The sequence below is a fragment of the Gekko japonicus genome, unplaced genomic scaffold (assembly GCF_001447785.1).
Source record: "Gekko japonicus isolate JY-2015 unplaced genomic scaffold, Gekko_japonicus_V1.1 scaffold1799, whole genome shotgun sequence".
Taxonomy (NCBI): Eukaryota; Metazoa; Chordata; class Lepidosauria; order Squamata; family Gekkonidae; genus Gekko; species Gekko japonicus.
The window spans coordinates 167,391-189,565 of NW_015162004.1; the positions used below are offsets into that span (position 1 = coordinate 167,391).

General features: G+C 47.8%; 1 protein-coding gene across 1 annotated transcript in view; it reads right to left on the reverse strand.

Moving 5' to 3' along the window:
• The window catches only part of CFB (complement factor B), a 50,504-nt gene that overhangs the window by 13,248 nt on the left and 15,081 nt on the right, over positions 1–22,175 (reverse strand). Inside the window, exons 5-12 of the mRNA XM_015405458.1 lie at positions 21,115–21,210; positions 19,321–19,457; positions 18,184–18,322; positions 15,960–16,112; positions 12,930–13,031; positions 6,510–6,647; positions 4,275–4,372; positions 832–949 (exon numbers count right to left, since the gene is read on the reverse strand). Of these exons, the coding sequence (XP_015260944.1) occupies positions 832–949; positions 4,275–4,372; positions 6,510–6,647; positions 12,930–13,031; positions 15,960–16,112; positions 18,184–18,322; positions 19,321–19,457; positions 21,115–21,210 (981 nt within the window). The remainder of the gene's footprint in view (positions 1–831; positions 950–4,274; positions 4,373–6,509; positions 6,648–12,929; positions 13,032–15,959; positions 16,113–18,183; positions 18,323–19,320; positions 19,458–21,114; positions 21,211–22,175) is intronic.

Below are 22,175 nucleotides of genomic sequence, written 5' to 3' on the forward strand. Positions count from 1 at the left end.
AGGCCTTCGCGGGGCTTCCTCGCACTCCCGCTGGCCTTGCAGGTCCACCGCCGGGCCCCTCATGGGGCTCGGCAGTGGAGCTGCAAGGCCGCCGCCGGCGACCGGGACCGTTGGGGGCGGGGTGTGTGGCCTTATGACACACTTCTGGTGATGTCAGGGGGTGTGGCCTTATGACACACTTCCGGTGATGTCAGGGGGTGTGGCATGTGCTAATGAGTTATGCTAATGAGTTCCCCTAACTCTTTTTCTACGAAACGACCCCTGTAAGTCTCTCTCTCTCCCCTTCCCTTGTCCCTGAGGGGGAACACTAGGAGAGTCTTGAGGGGAAAAGGAGTTCTGAGGGGGGGAAGAGATTTTGGAGGAGAAAATAGGAGACAGAATCCACTTGGGTCCAAGGTTTCTGATTACCCAGTGGAGAGTTGATTGGCTGTGCCGATTTTTTTTTAAAACATTGCTTTGCCAGCAGCTGTCACCACAGCACAAGGTTCTTTACTGTGTGACTGAAGGTAAGCTGTAGCAGCCATTTTGGAGCTGGCTCCACCTCCTGCGGCAGCCATTTTATGGCCACCATTTTGTGGCTGTGCTCACCACACCATTTCAGAATTCCAAAAGCACCTGCAGGCTCAAAAAGGTTAGGGACCCCCTACTCTCTGCCTTCAGCAGCCACATGATGGACAGATCTTTTAACACACAAGCATGCGTACATCATTAAAATCTGTGCTTCTTTATTTCTGTAGCTGAAAAGGCATAACCACAGAGCAGGCTGCTTGCCTTTCCTTACCTGGCCTGTCTTCCCTCTGTGCCTCCTCACTTGGAGAAAACTGGGCTTACCTATCTTTACTTTTATCTGGTCAGCTACATCATCAATGGTGAAGCAATGAGCCGCCGTCAAGATGACTTTCTCAGAAACAAGGGTTCCTTTGCACGTCTCAGTTCCACGCCCAGGACGCTTTGATTTGGAAGAGAAGAGAAATATGGATATTTGAAAGTGTGGGGAGACACCCATGTCATTTGGTGGGGAGCACACTGCTTGGTAAATGGATGTTGCTTCCAAACAGAGCTTTTGCTCCAGTTTGGCATACCTTCTGCTTTTTGCTGATTTCCCCCCAAACCTATTTTGATGCACTTTTTTTATAACTCTTTATTTATTGAATTTTTAAATTTTTATTATAATAATATAACATCAAACAGTAAAACTACAAAAGAAAAAAAAACCTAAAGACCTCTAACTAACAATAACACATTATACATTTTCTAAAATCCTTTAAACATTCGTACGAGTATCATCAGTTGTTTAATACAGTACGAAATCAAGGTATTTGTTAGGCAGAGCATTATAGTCATTTGCATTCGTTTCAACATAATGGAAAAAGGAAAACCATTTTTCTACAAAGTTAGATTGCTTCAAAGGATTCTCAGCAAGTTGTAATTGTATTGCCATTTGGTTATAAACAATTACGTCCCAAACCTTTTGAAACCACTGTTTCACTGTTGGAGTTTTATCTGAGTACTGAGCTATTAGCATCTTTGCTGCTATCAGTAAAAGAGATACCACCTCTACACATGTCTGTTCTCCCAGTGATTCAGTAAAAGAGAGTCTGGACTATTAGGGATAGTTTGTCCCACTATTATTTCTATAATTGGTAAAATTGAATTCCAAAATTTGCTGATGACATGAAGTTGTTCAGGGTGGTGAAAAGCAGGGAGGATTGTGAGGCACCCCAAAGGGATCTGTCGAGGATGGGCAAGTGGGCGTTAACGTGGCAAATGGGGTTCGATGTGGCCAAGTGCAAGGTGATGCACATTGGAGCCAAAAATCCTACCGTAACTATAAATACACGTTGATGGGGTCCAAACTGGTGGAGACTGACCAAGAGAGAGATCTTGGAGTCAATAGTAGATAACTCACAGAAAATGTCGAGACAGTGTGAGACTGCAATAAAAAAGGCCAATGCTATGCTGGGGATTATTAGGAAGGGAACTGAAAACAGATCAGCCAGTATCATAATGCCTCTGTATAAAGCAATGGTGCGACCTCATTTGGAGTACTGTGTGCAGTTCTGGTCAGCACACCTCAAAAAGGATATTATAGCTTTGGAAAAAGTGCAGAAAAGGGCAACTAGAATGATAAAGGGATTGGAACACTTTCCCTATGAAGAACGGTTAAAGCGCTTGGGGCTCTTTAGCTTGGAGAAACGACGGCTGAGGGGTGACATGATTGAGGTTTATAAGATTATGCACGGGATAGAGCAGGTAGAGAAAGAAGTACTTTTCTCCCTTTCTCACAATACAAGAACTCGTGGGCACTCCATGAAATTGCTGAGCAGTCGGGTTAAAACAGATAAAGGGAAGTCCTTCTTCACCCAAAGAGTGATTAACACATGGGGTTCACTGCCACAGGAGATGGCGGCGGCTACAAGCATGGACGGCCTCAAGAGGGAATTAGATAAGCATATGGAGCAGAGGTCCATCAGTGGCTATTAGCCACAAGGTATAGATAGGGGCTCTGGGGCAAGTGATGCTCTGTATTCTTGGTGCTTGGGGGGGGGGGTCAACAGTGGGAGGGCTTCTAATGTCCTGGCCCCACTGGTGGACCTCCTGATGGCACTGGTATTTTGGGCCACTGTGTGACACAGAGTGTTGGACTGGATGGGCCTTTGGCCTGATCCAACATTGGCGTCTCTTATGCTCTTATGTTCTTTTTTTTGAAGCATCGCTCCCAGAGACTAGGATCTGGGAGATAAAGGTTCAGATCCCCATGCTGCCATGGAAGCTCACTGGGAAACGTGGGCACAGTCGCTTGCTCTCACACGAATCTGCTCCACAAGAGCAGGCAGCTTGGCTCTCGAAAGCTCACACACCCTGGAAATCTTGTCGGTCTTTAAGGTGCTGCCGGACTCGCCTCTGGCTCTTGTACCGCAGACCAGACACACGGGAAACTACTCCACAAGGCCATTGTGAGGATAAAACAAAGGGGAAAGTGTTGTGTAGTGAGAGCTTCGAGCGAACACTCGTTGTTCGAGGGGCTCCTGGCAGCTACATTTGGGACTGGCCGCCCTTGCCGAGCCGGCCAATCAGGGAACATCGGCTTGAAGCAAGCTGTGCAGTTAAGGGTTCCTAACTGCCTAACTGGGGGGATGCGGTGGCTCAAGTGGTTAAGACACTGAACTGCAGACCAGAAGGTCGGTAGTTCAGCAGTTTGAGGCCCGAGTACTGCATGACGGAGTAGGGCTGCCAACCCCCCCGGTAGGGCGGAATTCCCCCCGCCCCGGAGGCCCGTTACCTGACGCCGGGGAATCGGGGCCCGGGGGGAACTCCGCCCCGGCGTGCGCGTCACCCGGAAGTGACGTCGCACGCTGGGGGGCGGGGCCATGCCATTTGAGGGGAAAACAAAGAGTTTTCCCCTCAAATGGCGTGGCCCCGCCCAGCGTGTGACGTCACTTCCTGTGACGTTCTGGCGGCGCGCGCGCATCCACGAACTACTCCCGGACCAGCAGGACGCTCCCCCGCCGGTCCGGTTTTACGATTTGGCAACCCTATGACGGAGTGAGCGCCCATCTCTGGCCCCAGCTCCTGTCAACCTAGCAGTTCGAAAGCAAGAAATTGCAAATAGATAAATAGGGACCGCTTCGGTGGGAAGGTAACAGCGTTCCGTGTGCCTCGGCATCTAGTCATGCCGGCCACATGACCATGGAGAAGTCTTTGGACAGCGCTGGCTCTTCGGCTTGGAAATGGAGATGAACACCGCATCCCTAGAGTCGGATTCGACTGGCTTTCGAGCAAGGGAAACCTTTCCCTTAACTGCCTAATTGCCTATTGGTGTATTTGTATTTTGTAGGTGTGTTTTGGGCTAGGGGTTCTGTATATAGTTGCAGCTTCCGCATGTGTTGTTGCTGAGCAACTAAATAAAGAGCCATGCTGAAACCACTATAGTTTCGTGAACCCACTACTTAACAGAAAGAATCATGCTTGCTGTTCTGAGCTTTTGAAGGAAGGGTGAGAGAAAAATGTACTAGACCAAAAATATGGTTGCCAGGTCTGGGTTGGAAAATACCTGGAGACTTTGGGGGTGGATCCAGGAGAGGGAGGGGTTTGGGGAAGGGAGGGGCCTCGGCATGGTACAAGGTTCACCCTTCAAAGCAGCCATTTTCTCCAGGGGAGCTGATCTCTGTCAGCTGGAGATCAGTTGTAAAAGCAGGAGATTCCCAGGCACCCACCTGGAGGCTGGCAACCCTAACCAAAAATATACTAGATAGGATAACAGATGAACTTACCAAGATGGAGATACTGACAAGCCAGGGATTTTTTTTTTCATAGTCAGCGCTTTGGTACTCCTTCGCCAAGCCACACATGCTCAGTGCCTCACTTTCGTCTGCAGGGTGACATAAATAAAAGCATATGACGTCACAGCCTCAGGCCGTCTGTTCTCCTGAAAGGTACAGAGGGTTGAAGACGAGGCTTGGGGCCTGCCTGGGAGAAGAAATGAGTGGGAAAAGACTGGGCCAGAATGCTTTTTTGGTGGTGGTGGGGAGGAATAAATGGGACAGTATTGGACAATGGCTACAGCGCTGGACTTGAGTTTAGGAGACGGGGATCACCTGCACAGGCATGGACAGAGATCCATTATTCATTATTCCCAAGGGAGATCCATTCATATGAATGGATCTCCCTTGGGAGTAATGGAGAATTTCCAGAGAAGTGGTAAAGCATTTTGTTAACAAAAACTGCTGAATAAACAATTAGAATATATGTACATTCTATAGGGTTGCCAGCTCTGGGTTGGGAAATATCTGGAGATTTTTTTTGGGGGGGGGGAGTGAAGCCTGAGGAGGGCGGGCTTTGAGGAGAGGAAGGATTTCAATGGGGAATAACTCCACAGAGTCCGCCTTCCAAAGGGGCCATTTCCTCCAGGTGAACTGATCTCTGTGGACTGGAGATCAGTTGTAGTCCCAGAAGAACTCCAGCCACCACCTGGAGCTTAAAATCATAGAACCATAGAGTTGGAAGGGATCTCCGGGGCCATCTAGTCCAGTCCCTTTTCAGATCAAGTTTCTATCGTCTCTGGCTGCAGAGACAAACTTGAACACATATGGGGAATGGTTCTCTTAGCACAAACAGCAGCTTATATTAGTAGGAAAATGTAGCCACTCCTGACTGGTGGGAGTCTGGAGGACACTGGTAGCATGGCATCATTTCTTGGGGGGGGGGGGGGAGAAGAGAAGCCATAGAGTTTCCTGCAATCCCAAGAGGAGGAGGAGGAGGAAGAAGAAGAAGAAGATAAGAGATTGGATTTATACCCCGCCCTTCACTCGGAGTCTCAGAGCGGCTTACAAACTCCTTTCCCTTCCCCTCCCCACAACAGACACCCTGTGAGCTGGGCGGGGCTGAGAGAGCTCTGACACAAACGGCTCTTTTTCAAGGACAGCTGTGCCAGAGCTTGTGACTGACCCAAGGTCACATCAGCAGGTGCAAGTGGAGGAGTGGGGAATCCAACCCGGCTCTCCCAGATTAGAGTCCGCACACTTAACCACTACACCAAACTGGAGGAGGAGGAGGAGGAGGAGGAGGAGAAGAAGAAGAAGAAGAAGAAGAAGAAGAAGAGATTGGATTTATACCCCGCCCTTTACCACCCAAGGGAGTCTCAGAGCGGCTTACAAAAGCTTTTCCCTCCCCCTCCCCCTCCCCACAACAGTCACCCCGTGAGGTAGGTGGGGCTGAGAGAGCTCTTGACAGAAACTTTTCTTTTTTCAAGAACAGCTGTGCCAGAACTATAGCTTGCCCAAGGTCATCCAGCAGGTGCAAGTGGAGGAGTGGGGGAATCAAACCCGTTTCTCCCAGATTAGAGTCCGCACACTTAACCACTACACCAAACTAGAGCAGACTGATGTCATTTCCAGTCATTCCCTGGAAGTGATTTCACACCCTTGGCCATTTTTTAGATTATTTTTCTCTCCCCAGCCACAGGAGCAGGGGACACCGCACCCCTAGTAGGAAAAATTACAGCCCTGCAGCATGGAGCTTATACACTGCTCTCTATTGCAACTCTTCCCACACTGTGTTTCAAGGGGATGCCTGGAAGTTCCTCAGCAGTTCATTTAGCTAATTAATCTTGTCAGTATGCACCCTAGACTTGCTGCTTCACAAAGCCATGATGCAAGCTACAGTAATTTAAAAAAAATAACATGTAGTCAACTAAAACATCTATAATAAAAATATAAAAACAAAGAAGTATTAAAGCAGCCATACACATAAAAAAACCAGCAAATGCTCAAAAGCCACAAATTAAATACTCAGTTCAGAGCACCATTGTTAGAAGAAGCGAGATGTAAAATTAATAGCACAAAACTCATCATAAATAAAACCCTGAGTTTCTGGCAAAGGACTCAAGGAGCATGTCTACACCACTGACTTTGTGGTGGCTCCGTGTCTACCGAGAGCAATTGCTCTGAAGCACTGAGGGTCCAGTGAGAAAGTTCTGAAATCTCACAGAAACAAAAAAGTTGTATTACCGATCATTTCATCAAAGGCCTTCTGCATCGCTTCAAGGCCTTCGAGTTTAAAGACGTGTCTCTCGTTGCTTTTGTGAGAGGCCAGTTCATTCACATTTTCTACGTTGACCATCTCCCCAACACCAAACACGTAGACATCTAGGTGGAAACATGGAAGGAAGCACAAGGTGAGTTGAGAAAGTTCTGGATCTCTTAGTGACACGGCAGCAATGTGCAGGGCAGTGTTCTGACATTCTTCTGGCTCATGATCTCTTCCAGCTTTCAGTCACGCCAGTGTTTCCTGTGTTCTCAAGAAACCATCCCTTCCTTGACAAATGTCACCTGATTTCCCTTCACTGCTGAACTCCTAGAGCAGGGGTGTCAAACATGCGGCCTGTGGGCCAGATCAGGCCCTCAGAGGGCTGCAATCCGGCCCGCAAGGCCCTGGTTGTTTCCTGCTTCCTTTTCCAGTTCTGCTGCTGCTGCTATGTCACAGCATGCTTTAGCAGACTCTCAATTGCACAGGAGAGAGAGATAGGCAAGCCTATCCTATGTGATCGAAAGAGTTTGATAAAACACTGGCTGAGGCTCCTCCCCCTCCTCCTCCCAGGGGCAAGGAGGGAACCAGCCAGAGCTCACTTCCTGGTTAGGCTGCCTCAATCGTATACAGAAGACAAAGAGAAGCCTGTATTTCTGAGCGCTTCCGGTCTATGGATTGGCGATGGCAGTCGCTCTCCCCAGAGCTTGGGGAGGCGATTAGCACACCATGGGCATGGAGGGGGGCCACCTCAAGTGGCACTCCCACAGAGCCAAAGGCTCCAGGGCAGAGAGCTTTGAAGGATAGCCTCTTTGACGGCTTGCTGCCGGAGAATCGAGGCTTCTCTCTGCTCTGACGGTCCTACCGATGAGTGGCCTTAGGGCACAAGCTAACCCGACCGGGATTGTTTACAAGATTATGCATGGGAAAGAACAGGTAGAGAAAGAGGTACTTTTCTCCCTTTCTCACAATACAAGAACTCGTGGGCACTCCATGAAATTGCTGAGCGGTCGGGTTAGAACAGATAAAAGGAAGTACTTCTTCACCCAAAGAGTGATTAACACATGGAATTCACTGCCACAGGAAGTGGTGGCGGCTACAAGCATGGACGGCTTCAAAAGGGAATTAGATAGGCATATGGAGCAGAGGTCCATCAGTGGCTATTAGCCACAAGGTATAGATAGGGGCTCTGGGGCAAGTGTTGCTCTGTCTTCTTGGTGCTTGGGGGGGCCAACAGTGGGAGGGCTTCAAATGTCCTGGCCTCACTGGTGGACCTCCTGATCGCACCTGGTATTTTTGGCCATTGTGTGACAGAGTGTTGGTCTAGATGGGCCTTTGGCCTGATCCAACATTGGCATCTCTTATGTTCTTATGTTCTTATGACCGAGCGGAACAACGATTGATGTGAGCAAGGTCAGGAATGTAACCAACAATGAATGTGAGTTCTAAGTAAACGAACTTTGATAAACAGCACCCCCCCTCCCTGTGGGAAAAGCGGAGCGTAAAGAGGGACACCTCTGAAGCGCAAGGACAGATAAACGCAACGAAGGGGGAATGAAAGGAAACAGACAGCATTTGTATTTTGAGAGACTTACTTGAGTGCAAATAGCGAATTGACGAGTGCTTCGAGCCCGGGAGAAGCTGTTTGAAAGTGTAAACAAAGTTGAAAAATGGCGGTATCCCGAGGAAAGTTTAAAGCGAAGCCTGGTAGTCAGAGTCAGAGGCCGGAAGAGGGAGCTGATGTCATAAAGCTGTTAGCGGATATGCTCAAGCCAGTGATGGATCAGCTCGATGGTATTAACCAGCAACTGACCTCGTTAAATCAAAACTTTGCTTCACAACAGCGACAGCTGGCAGAAACGGGGAAAAAAGTGGAGCTGGTGACTGAGAAAGTTACAGAGATGAACACCTCAAGCAAGAAGATGAAGAAAAGAATGGGTGAAGTGGAAACGAAACAAAATCTTCAAGAAAATCATTTGTTGCAGCTGCAAATGGAAAAGGCTAATATGATTCTCAGGTTCCAGGGGATTCCTGAGACAGAAAAAGAAGATTTGAAGAAGACTCTGGGTGAGATTATCGCTCCAGTGACAGGCTTGCCAGCGGAGGAAATAATAAAAGACATGGAGACAGCTTATAGGGCAATTATATTTTAAAAAATAGCCTGCCTGGAGAGATTGTGGTGAGATTTGCAAGAAGACAGACCAGAGATGCTATATTACAGGCAACGTCAGCAACTCCACTGAAATTTGGGAATACAATTATCAAGACTTTAAAAGACATTCCATTTGAAATTCGTCAGAAGAGAAAGAGCTACAAGGAGTTAATTACTTTTCTTCAAACAAACGGTATACAGTACAGGTGAGCGATTCCTGAATGTGTCAACTTTAAAATCAATGATAGAAGGGAGAAGATAGACTCCATCTTCAAAGCCAAGGAATTCTTGAAACGCCAGCTGGGATCGGGGGAAGAATCCAAAGAGGAAGAAACTAAGTCAAGTGAATCAGCTGCCTCTGGAACGGATGAGGACTCTGCTGCAGAAGCGGGCACGGGAGCAATGAAAACTGTATATGATTTTAGAGACAGAAGGCCGAAGTAAGGGCAGAAGGACTCTGATAAATAGCTCTTTGAAATAAAGAAGATACTCAGAAAGTTCTCTCATAATAACTAATTTACTAATATAGAACAATGTGAAAAACAAGAACTCTACAAGTATATTGTTTTACTAACTCTTTTAATACTAATATTAAGGTTAACATAAAGGGGGTCTCCCACTCTTGGGTTTTTAGTTAGTGTGGGTTTCTTTCCTTTATCCATAGTTGTAGTTCCCCTTCCTATATTTTCCTTTGTAGTTTGTAGTTTTATTGAAATAAAAAAAATACCCCTCTGGGGGTTTAAAAAAAAAAGCCTCTATTTCTTTCCACTGGCTCAGGCTCCTCTCTGAAGGGAGGGAGGGAGAGAGGGAATGAGGGAGAGCTTGCTCTGCTGGGCTGCCTCAATTGTACAGGGAAAATACCAGGCACCTTTAAACCAACAAAGTTTTGTTCAATGTATGAGCTTTTGTGTGCCTTGCTACAGTGTGTGTGTGTATTCTGTTGGGCTCCTTATGCTGTGTATATATGTGTTTTGTTGGGCTCCTTATGCAAGGGCTCTCCTGAGTGCAACTGGTTTCCCTCCCCCTTTTCACTGTATTCATGCCCTCATGATCCAGTCTTTCCCAGTAAGAAAGCAATGCGAACTATTTTAGAGAAGGAATAACAACAAGCCAATGAGGTGGATTAGGCAGAGAGTGAGTATTCCCAGTAGTACTGAATGGCTGCGAGAGTTGGACTATAAGGAAGGCCAAATGCCGAAGAATAGATTATTTTGAATTATGGTGCTGGAGAAGACTTTTGAGAGTCCCCTGGACTGCAAAAAGATCAGATCAGTCAATCCTAAAAGAAATCAACTCTGACTGTTCCCTGGAAGGCCAGATACTGAAGCTCAAATACTTTGGCCACCAAATGCGGAGCACTCACTGAGAAGATCCTGATGCTGGGAAAGATTGAAGGTCAAAGAAGAAGGGGACGGCAAAAGATGAGATGGTTAGACAGTGTTATTGAGACAATGAACATAAAATTAAGCAAACTTCGGAGCACGACGGAAGACAGGAGGGCCTGGCGTGATGTGGTCCATGGGGTAGCGAAGAGTCAGACTCGACTGTGCGACTGAACAACAAGAGTGTCCAGACCAAGTTCACCCAGAACATTTCCTTTGTAGGAAGTTGTAGTTATTTTTCTGGGGAAGACTATAGTTTTGTAGACAAACAAACCTCAGTCTGTGTCAGGATGCCTTCTCATGTTCTTGACCAGCATATGAAGCAACTTATGTACAAAAGTTCACAATGCCCAACCATTTCATGTTTTCCCCTGGGCCCTAGGCTCAGAACACTGAGCATGAGATTTCTTTAATGAATGTCAATAAATCAAAAGTAGGTTTCCTGAACAGCATACTCAAGATTGCGACATTTTAATGCAATAGACATTTTGATGCAATAATTCAGAGCAAGAGGTGTCAGTTATCAGAGACTGTTAAATAGACAAAATATTGCAAGAGTGCTAGTGTTTTTAGCATGTTTTATTTAAAGTTTAAAAAAAATTGAATTGTGTTTGTGTCCTTTATAAAGTTTATATCTCTGCTACCTGGCATTATATTTTATGACACACATGGCCCGGCCCAACAAGGTCTCATTTATGTCAGATCTGGCCCTCATAACAAATTAGTTCAACACTCCTATCCTAGAGCATACTGCTTGCTCCTATTGTCTCTGTCCTTTCTCTTGATCATCTACAATCTAGCTTCCGTCCTCTACTCTCCAGTGAAACTGCCCTCACCTAAATCAGTGATCGTCTCATTATAGGAGAAGCAAGTCTCCTGCTCTATCAGGAGACCTCCCACCACTGCTGCCACAGCCTGGTGCAGCAGCAAGAAAAATCCACAGACGCAAAGTGCCGTTGTGGCACTTCCACAACATCACTTCCGGTCACTGCAAAATTCTTGCAATCCCCCAAATCTCTATGGCAGGGGTGTCAAACTCAGGTGTGTATCTGTAAGCTGCAAACCTACGATGATGCAGCAGCAGCAGAACTGGAAGAAGAAAAAGACAGCCAGTTTGACTGTGGGCCTGATAGAAGCCCTCCGGGGGGCTGATCCGGCCCCCTGGCCGTATGTTTGACACCCCTGCTCTATGGTGTTGTGGCATATGTGATGTCACTTCCGGTGATATGACTGGAAGTGGCATTGCGGCATCACACAACACTAAGTCCCACCCCCAAAAGCTGCAAAAAGTTGTCAGCCCTCAGCTGGCAACACTCTCTCATTGCCAAATCCAATGGCCTCCACTGGTTCTTCATCCTCCTTGAACTTTTTTGCTGCCTTAGATACAGCTCATCACCCCTTCCTGCTTTCCTCCTTTCACCCTATAGGTTTCCATGAATCTGTCCTTGGCTGGTTCTCTTCCTACCTATCTAATGGCTCACATGCTGTTCCCACGGGGGGCGGGGGGGCTCTTCCTCTGCTTGCCCTCTCTCCTCTGAAGTTGCCCCAAAGATCCCTCCTTGGCCGTTCTCTGCACACTGTTCTTGAACTGCCCCCGCGCTTCAGTATCACCTGTATGCTAACGTATATCCAAGGATGCCCCAGATCCTTGCCCAAAATGATTGCACTGGAGGAGTTGCCATCCTGATGTTCAACCAAAATGGAATATGGCTGTGGAGTAAAGGCATTTCAGCCAAGTATACAAGGCTGTCGTATAATGGAATAGGTGCTGACTGGGATGGCCCAGGCTAGCCCGATCTTATCCGACCTCAGAAGCTAAGCAGGGTTGGCCCTCGTTAGTGCTTGGGAGGGAGACACCCCCCCCCCCGCGGAAGTCCAGGGTCTCCAGGCAGAGGCAAGGAATGGGCAAACCCGCCTCTGTTCTTCTCTTGCCTTGAAACCCCCATGGGGGTCGCCATGAATCAGCTGCAATCTGACTGCACTTTCCAACACCATAATGAAATGGAGAAGGTCCGTAGCCAGGATTTTGTAATCCTTTAAATAAGTCAGGGGGCACTGACGTCACAAAATAAAAAAAATAAAATTAAAATATAATTTTAAAAAAGAGCCTCACTTTTGCAGCATTCGCACTCTGCCTGGTGAAGCAAGCCGTGCTCGGGGAGGGGGCAGTGGTGGGGAGGCCTCTGGGTGGCTCAGAGAGTCGGGAGTTCTCCGGGCAGCCCAGAGAGCTGAGGGCCAGGGGGCTGGATGGAAGTTCGGGGGGGCGGGGGGTGGATGGAAGGTGGGGGGGGGGGGGGCCTTGGCAGAAAGTTGGGAGGCCAGGCCCCGAAATGCCCCGCTGTAGCTACAGGCCTGGAGGCTGCTTTTTAAAATTAAACAGGATTTTAGTGTATTCCACTGTTCATTGTATTATTATCTTGGTCTTACAGCATTGTTTTCTACTTCAGTAATAGGGTTGCCGAGTCCCTACCTTGGGGATGGGGTTCCCCCCGACGGCCTGATCCTGGGCCCACGGGAAACAGGGCGATCAAGCGAGGGTTTCCCCACCCCCCAGGGGGACCTGGCAACCCTATTCAGTAATGTTATTTTCTACATTGTTTATGACACATGATTTCTGGGGTTTGGGGGGGGGGTTGCACTGTGTCTAAATTCTGTCATCCTCGCCCTATTGCCTTGTTTGTTGGATGCCTTGTGCCATTTGATTGCATGGCCTAACCTGTGTAATCTACCTCAAGTCTCAGCAAGAAAGGCAGGCGATAAATAAATAATTTCCTCAATGGTGGCTTGGGAATGGCAACAGATCCCCATTAGTCAAAGAAATCCCCCCCCCTCCTATTCCCTCACATCAGCCACAGATCGTCACATCTTACCCAAGTAATCCTCACGATCTCCAACTCTCTCACGCCCAATATGGAGGAACTCCCGGATTCGACCAATGACAGGAGCTGGCTCACCCCCCATGTTGAAATTGCCTGGAAAGACAGAGTATTCGTTATAATAGAGAGAGGGGTGGAGCAGGGATGATGCGTGCTCTTGAAGGGAAAGAAGAACTCTGCTGGATTGAACCAAAGGTCAGAGAATCATAGAGTTGGAAGGGACCTCCAGGGTCATCTAGTCCAACCCCCTGGACAATGCAGGACATTCACAAATACCTCCCCCTCCACACCCGCATTGACCACTGTTCCACGCCCAGAAGATGACAAAAAAATCCCTCCAGGATTGCTTCCTGACCCCAAAGTGGCAATCAGCATTTCCCTGGGCATGTAAAAAAGGGCCACAAGAACTAAGCACTGAGGCAACCCTTCCTGCCCTCATTTCTCATGATCTGCCCAAGTTCACAGAATCCACATTGCTGTCAGATGGCCATCTAGCCTCTGTTTGAAAACTTCCAAAGAAGGCGAGCCCACCACTTCTGGAGGAAGCCTGTTCCACTGAGGAACTGCTCTGTCCTAACTGTCAGGAAGTTCTTCCTAATGTTTAGCTGAAAACTCTTCTGATTTAATTCCAACCCATTGGTTCTGGTCTGATCTCCTCTAGATGACAGCCCTTCAAGTACTTGAAGATGGTTATCATATCACCTCTTAGTAGGGTTGCCAAGTCTATTTATCTTGGCGGCGGGGGAGCCTCGCCGGGCTCCAAAAGCCGTAGGTGGATGTGCGCGCGCGCCGCCAGCACATCACCGGAAGTGATGCGCGACGTCAATGGGAGAAAACCTCCGGTGACGCAGCCACGCTGCAGTTTGGGGGGGGGCGGAGTTCCCCCCGGGGCCTGATTCCGCGGTGGTGGAAATCGGGCCTCCAAAGCGGGGGGTTACCCGCCACCCGCCCCCACTTGGCAGCCCTACCTCTTAGACCAGCATTCTGTGTCCAATAGAGGCCAATCAGATGTCTCTGGGAGGGCCATCAGTCGGGCAACAGCCCTTCCTTTTGTTTGTTGCCAGGATCTATTATCCAGAGATATGCCATCATGCCTTAAATAGATGTTCCCTTTGGATGTCATGGTCTATTGCCTCTGAGCAGGATACTGATCACAATCAGGGCTCCCAACACCACCTTGGAAAATGCTGTCAGATTCTTTTGGGGGGGTGCCTGGAGTCGGGGTTTGGGAAAGATGTGATTGCACTTCTGAGTGTTGCTCTAGGCTGCCTCTCCTAGTCTCTAGGGTCTCTACCATAAGGGACTGGGAGATCATTCCTACAGCGTCACTACTTGGAGGCCATTTTTCTCTAGTTCCTCAGGAGTATGAAATTGGGGCTGAGGGCTGGTAATCCCCCACCTCAGGTGGCTAAATGGAAGGCCTAAGCACAGTGTTGGTACATAGTGAGCCAGGGGACATCACGGACTTTGTAGTGCATATCTCAAAGCTCCACTGAGGGTTGTATATCTCCCAAAATAGTGATAGATTCAAAACTTCAAAAAGGGGGCAGAATCATTTGGCAGAATTCAGCCAATCATTGCTAATTTACTTTGGCAATTACTTACCAACTTCTGGTATTGACCTTTAAGGCCCTAAGCAGTCTGGGACCAATGTATCTTCAGGACCGGCTCTCCTGGTATGTTCCCCAATGAGCATTATGCTCAGCGGAGAAAAATCTTCTGGTGATCCCTGGCCCCAAAAATATTCAGCTGTCCTCTACTACAACCAGTGTTCCCTCTAAGCTGAGTTAGCGTGAGCTAGCTCACAGTTTTTTAGCCTCCGGCTCACAGACTTTTGTCTTAGCTCAGGAAGGATGGGGCTCCAGAGCAAACTAATTTATGCCGTAGCCAAATTGCTGGCTCACAACTTTAATGCCAGTAGCTCACAAAGTAGAATTTTTGCTCACAAGACTCCACATCTTAGAGGGAACATTGACTACAACCAGGGCTTTTTCGACGTCCTCCAAGCGATTCTGCACTAAAATCGAATCCAACCTTCTTTTTAATCGTCCCCCACCCCCCCATTCCGCACTAAAATAGAGTTCAACCTTTTTATTCTGGATTTTCCCCCCATTCTGCACTCCATTACCTCCCTTCAGTGGTCAGCACAGTTTCAGCCTGCTGTTGCCCTGGGTTATTTGAATGCTGCTTTGCTGTGGACTTAAACTGCCTCGACTTGAACCCTGAGAAGATTTGGAGTGGCAGGCAAATGCGGAAAGGACCCTGGTGGGACTCTCTGCCTAACAACATCCATGCCCTGCGGGACCTAGTGCAGTTCCACAGGGCTTGCAAGAGATGTTCTGCCAGGCCTCTGGTTGAGGACAGCAACTTTATTTCACTCAGTCTGGCCCCTCCTCGCCTTTTCACCTATGAGGCAAGAACTATAATTCTGACCCATCCTGGCGCCATCTGGAATGGTTATGGAATCTGTTTTACACAGGGGTCATTTCGTAGAAAAAGAGCTAGGGGGACTCATTAGCATAACTCATTAGCATATGCCACACACCCTGACATCACCGGACGTGTGTCCTCCTCACAGCCGGCGGCGACCTCCAGCGGGCACCAGCAGGGAGCTCCAGGCCCCGCCCTCCCGCACCTCACCTGGGGGGATGGCGTCCCCCCGCGTCCCCCCCCCCAAATGACCCCTGGTTTTACAGTTTTTAATTTGTTTTAAACTTGATTTGAATGTATCTTCATGAAATGATGTACACCCCCCTGAGCCCCAAGTATGGGGGAGGGCAGTTTAAAAATCTAATTTATAAATAAATATATAAATAAATTTACTGTCCTCAGGTACACAGAAGTGCAGTGGGTGGGGCGGGAACATTGTTATTCTGATATATTGGTATAGCGCATGTGCAAAGGGGGGGGGAAGTCTCCCACAGAGAGAAAATGTGGAATCTCTGCAGCACCATCTTGGATAGACACACTAGGGAAAATACAGAGGTAGTACAGAGGAAGCTCTCTTCCAACCAACTTTCTCACCATCAGTCAGCAGGATGATAACATGGCGGGTGGTGGTGATAATAGGGAAGGGATCCAAACCCTGCCTCTCTTCATCTTGTTGCTGATTGATCATCATTTCATAGACTGACGTCAGACCAGCCTTCATGTTTGTTCCAGGCTGAAGCGAATGATCTGGGGAAGGAAGACGAAGATTGAAGGAGATGAATCTTTCCTGATTCCTTGCTGCCAGCAACCCGCTCTTGGGACTGAGGAGCTCTCCCTGTTTCATTCTCTCCAGCAGCGTTTCTATGGGCTGATTCTGCACCCATCTGTTTCCTCACAGTTTTTCCACAGCCGTGTCGGGAGGTTAATCTCCCTCTACGCTGCATGCCGCTTTCACTTTCTTTGTTCATTGGTCTTTTATGATACCTTCTGCATAGATTCAGGGGTGACTTCACAGTCAGTACGGCATTGCCCTGGGGTATCTGAATGTGGTTTTGAGTGGCATCTTTTCCTTCCTCCGCTTTCAGTTCAAAGGGAACAATATTTCCTTCATTGATCTCTGTCAGTTCCCCCACCCCTATTTCCCCCCTCTGTATTTATCACCTCGTTGTGAATTACTTTGCTCAGACAGCTAATGACCGCTCAGGCAAGTACTGATGCAGGAAAATCTGCATACCAGATTGAATGAAAACAGATATTCCGAGGCAAGGGGGAGCCAGGTCGAGTGGAGTAAATGCCAGATGCAGAATGGACTATAACCTCTCATCTGGGTCATCTTATCTACAGACCTAGCATCTTGGCAGTCAGCATTCTAAGCCATCTCACCACTGCCCTCAATTAAGAAGAGTTAAGAAACCAAAAGGTTAGTTACTACAAATATGAGAGCCAAATAATGTCAATTAAAAACATATATTAAATATGATCAAAAATACCAAAATACATATATTTATTATAGATAAAAACAGATATAGGCCCAATAATAGCCTCAAAACAGGATAAAACTATACATACACATAATCAAACAGATAATATATGTGATCAAGTCCATACGGGTTTCAGCCAGTTTGGCCTCCCTCAGTGGTCAAACATATCTATTGCACATTAGCTCCAATTAATGCTGAAAATAGGACCAATTAAAAATGGTTTTATAAAAGATCTCAGTGAATCGAGGCAACGATTAAATACAGAGCCCTCATTTTCAAATACCTTCTGCCCTGGTCATATATTTTTTGTCTTCAATTATGTGTCTTTCTCTCTTGGTCCAAGGAAAGTATATTCTCATGCAATTTGGAACTAATAGCAAGTAAAATGACACTATGGACCCCCCGAATAGATTCCACCTGCCTTCCCTATGACCCTGATCCAAACCAAATATCATAACGAAACAAATCACTTTGCTTGCAGTTACCATGAATCTATAGTAATAAAAGAATCAGCCTGTCTGTTCTTCTGCCTACTAATGGCAGGCATAACTCATCAGATAATAATGCTGGGATTCTCAAAACTGGCCACCAGCTTCAGGATGATTGTGGGAGTTCCGGGGCCAGCACTGAAACCATAAAACCCGACAGAAGTGAAAGTGACATGCAATGTAGAGGGGAATTTCTGTTTCAACGTGGGTTTGGTAAAACAGCGGAGCAAATACTAGATGCAGATTGGGCATACTTTCACTTTGATTGATCATCGGATTTTATGGCAGTGTCCAGACTGCATGCTGCTTTCACTTAGTCTGATCTCTCGGTTTCATGGCACTGTCTGCATAGATTTATGGCCGTTTTATGGCCATTCAGGGATGACTTTGCAGTCAGTATGGCATTGGCCCGGGGTATCTGAATGTGGTTTTGAGCCACATCTTTTTCTGTTCCAGTGTGGGTTTGGTAAAACAACGGAGCAAATGCTAGCTGCAGAACAGGCCCCAGGCTTCCAAACGCATTCTGCAGCTAGTGCAGGGAGAAGGGACATGCAACCATAACCTTCCTTTGAATATTAAACCAACACTATCTAGGGTACCAATATAGGTGCAAAGCACAGGAAATGAGACCAAAGCACAGCCAGTCAGCCAGCCCGTTCCCTCACTAACCCCCTATCCTTGTACGTTTGCTGAAAAGGTCTCACACCTCGCACGGAGGCCCTGACTTTGCGCACCTGTACGAGAATTCTGTCACATCTCAGGGCCTCCCAGTCCCACCCTACAGACACCGCCCACCCTGCCTCCTCTCAAAAACCCTCTCCCTGGAACAGGACGGGAATATCGCCTCACCTTCATGCTTGAGCTTCTCCAGTTCGTCAATAACCCAAGCAGCGTTACTGCTGCGTTCGTCAGTGGTCGACACAATCACTTTGGGGTTTGTGGCAAAAGTGATGATGCCGTATTTAGGGGTGACATCATAGCTGGAAACCTGCAAGGAGAGGCCGGAATGTCGGGGGAGGGGAACAGGGAAGAACCAGAGGACAAGGTTCGGCGTTAAAGCTCATGTTTTGCCACTTAAAATGTCTACACGTGCGAGCAATGAGAGTCATTTTTGCAAACTTCCTCAGCAGACTTCTGGCTCCCCCTGCCAAGCTATTCCTGGGGGTTTCTGCCCCCCCAGGAGCGGCATTTCAGAGGGCACTTCAGGATGAAGTGGAACAGGGTCTGCTTCTTCCACCTGGAAATTTTAAGCAGAAACAGACCCATATTTTAGAGTTATGGGCAATGTTCCCTCTAAGCTGTGGAGTCTTGTGAGCAAAGATTCTAATTTGTGAGCTACTGGCATTAAAATTGTGAGCGAACGATTTGGCTACTGCATAAATTACATTGCTCTGGAGCCATCCTTCCTGAGCTAAGACAAAAATCTGTGAGCTAAAGGCTAAAAAACTGTGAGCTAGCTCACACTGACTCAGCTTAGAGGGAACACTGATTATGGGTAGTTCAAGTTTATGCCACAGGTATCCTATTGCCAATCTTGTCATGTTGTTTTCATGTGAGGCTTATTGTTGTAACAGGTTATATTTTATGGTTCTGATAAATAAATATTTAAATTAAAGAAAAAGAAACAGACCCATAATATCCTAAGCTTCTTCCCTAACATTTCTAGTTAACTGATCTCTCAGACTAGGGATGGGCCTGAGGTCTGACTTGGTATCCAGCAGGTTTGTATGTTCAGGCATTTTTCTCCCCATCGGCCATTTTATTTAAAGCTGTTCGCCTTCAGTTCTGACCCAGGACACAACAGAATTTATTGAGCCCAACACCAGAACTCATCATAGTCTGCTGGGCTTCGCTTTGGCTTCTGCCCCTCAAATACCCAACAAGATGGTAGAATTTTGATCTCAAGAGTTGGTAATCTTATTCAAGAGGTGTCGTTTACTTCGATACGGTTCCCTTTTGGTGTGAGGGAGAATGGGGGAGACACACCTTCTCAATCAGTTTGTTGATCACATCCTTGGCCTCGTTGAAATTCTTCTTGCCCACGCTTTGAGAGGCATCTAGAACAATGTAAATGTTCATCGAGCCACCAGGAGTGATTCGGATCCTACGCTGTTCTGTGTCCGCTGCAGGGAGAAAAGGACCAGAGATCAGAGGCAGATTTCCCAACTCCCTGAGTTTCTACTCATTAGTTTCTTGTCTAAGGGAATCTGGGAAACTGACTCCTTAGGGTTGCCAATCTCCAGGTGGCACCTGGAGATATCCCGCTATTATATTTGATCTCCAGGCGACCAAGATTAGTTCTCCTGGAGAAAATGGCTGCTTCGGAGGTTGGATTCTATGGCATTATATCCGGCTAAAGTCCCTCCTCTCTCCAAACCCTGCCCTCCCGAAGCTATAGGGAGCATGGTGTAGTGGTTAAGAGCGGTGGACTCTAATCTAGAGTTCCCTATTCATTCCCTACTCTGAAGAAGAAGATGACAACGACAACGACAACGAAGAAGATGACAACAAAGAAGACAAAGATGATGACAAAGAAGACAACAAAGACGAAGAAGACAAAGAAGACAAAGAATAATTGGATTTATACCCTGCCCTTCACTCGGAGTCTCAGAGTGGTTTACAATCCCCTTTCCCTTCCACTCCCCACAACAGACAACCTGTGAGGTAGGTGGGGCTGAGAGAGCTCTGAGAGAACTGCTCTTGAGGGAACAGCTCTGAGAGAACCGTGACTGACCCAGGTCACCCAGCTGGCTGCATGTGGAGGAGTGGGGAATCACACCTGGTTCTCCAGATTAGAGTCTGCTGCTCTTAACCACTACACCAAACTGGTGAGTGATCTCAGGTACCTCACAGTTCTCTGAGAACTCTCTCAGCCTCACCTACCTTATGCTGCCTGTTCCGGGGAAGGGAAGGGAAAGGTGATTGTAGGCAGGGGTCATTTTGTAGAAAAAGAGCTAGGGGAACTCATTAGCATAACTCATTAGCATATGCCACACCCTCTGACATCACTGGAAGTGTGTCATAAGGCCACACCTCCTGACATCACCGGAAATGTGTCATAAGGCCACACACCCCGCCCCCAACGGTCCCGGCCGCCACCGCCGGCCTTGCAGCTCTACTGCTGAGCCCCATGAGGGGCCCGACGGTGGACCTGCAAGGCCAGCGGGAGTGCGAGGAAGCCCCGCCAAGACCCTCCCTGGCCCCAGGCAGGCAGGGGTGGGGAGAGGCAGGGAGGAAGCAACTTACCCTCCCTCTTCTCCTGCCTCCTCCTGGCTGAATGAGGGCCAGAAGCGGGGTGGCTGGAAGCAGGGGGCGGGGCTTCGTCATGTGCCCCGCCCCCCGTACCTCACCTGGGGGAACTGTGTTCCCCCGCATTCCCCCCCGAAATGACCTCTGATTGTATGCCTCTTTGAGACTCCTTAGGTTAGAGAACAGTGGGGTATAAAAACCAACTCTTCCATTTCTTCCATCCCCCAAATCTCCAGGTATTTTCCAAGTCAGGGCTGGCAACCCTACACTACACTAAGCAGAAACAGACTCAACAATGTCCTCTCTGCTGAGGCAGTGAATTCTCCTCCTTCCTGACCCATATTATCCTTTGAAGCAGCTATGCCTGGATTTCAGCTGGTAAGAGCTGATCTAGAGGTCTAGATAGACAAAACGCTGAGAGACTTATTATCATTTATTATCTATTGAGTGACATCATCATCTTTTGGCAACTATCGGAACGGGCCTTGTCACAAACCCATTACTCCCCTCCTCCCGTTAACCAAAACTCACAAACAACTTTATTGGGATCTGAAGACTCTGCAACTTCAGTGAGGGATGAGATGAATTGAGAGGAGACTTCTTCCGGAGTGTCATAGGTAAATGGACCTGAGGAAGAAAGGGGAGAATATGGAGATTAGAAATGGTTGGAAGGACTTTGCTCTGTCTCTTGACCTCAGATCTCAGAGGGGGACTACAGAGAGTCAGATAGATAGACAGATCAGAACTAGGGTTGCCAGCTCTGAGTTGGGAAACACATAGAGATTTGGAGGGTGGAGCCTGGAGGGGGCGGGGTTTAGGAAAGGGAGGGGCTTCAGCAGGGTATAATGCTATAGAGTCCACCCTCCAAAGCAGCCATTTTCTCCAGGGAAACAGATCTTGATCGTCTGAAGATCAACTGTAATAGTGGGAGATCTCCAACTGCTACCTGGGCGTTGGCAACCCTAGTCAGGAGGACCCTGAGCATCCTTCCTTTCTACTGATCTGAGGATATCCCAGAGAGCCAGTTTGGTGTAGTGGTTAAGTGCGCGGACTCTAATCTGGGAGAACCGGGGTTGATTCCCCACTCCTCCACTTGCACCCGGCTGGATGACCTTGGGCAAGCCGTAGTTCTGATAGCAGCTGTCCTTGAAAAAGAGCAGTTTCTGTCAGAGCTCTCTCAGCCCCACCTACCTCATAGGGTGTCTGCTGTGGGGAGGGGAAGGGAAAGGAGTTTGTAAACCGCTCTGAGACACCTTTGGATAGTGAAGGGCGGAGTATAAATCCAATCTCCCCCTCCTCCTTTGATGTGTAGAGTTTATATGCGCATCCGGCTAGCTGATTTTAATTTGTTTTAACTTTGTATTTTGTTTTATGTATTTGTATATTGAACGCACTTAATGCCTGTGTGAGCCGCCCTGAGCCCGTTCGCGGGGAGGGCGGGGTATAAATATAATAAAATAAATAATAAATAAATAAACAGATTGCTGCTCTCAGAGTCTCCTTCCTTCCTTCTCTCCACACTAAGACGTTTTCTGCACAAATGGCTCTCCCGGCTCTTGCATGTCTATTCCTTCGCCTCTTCAGCTGATTTC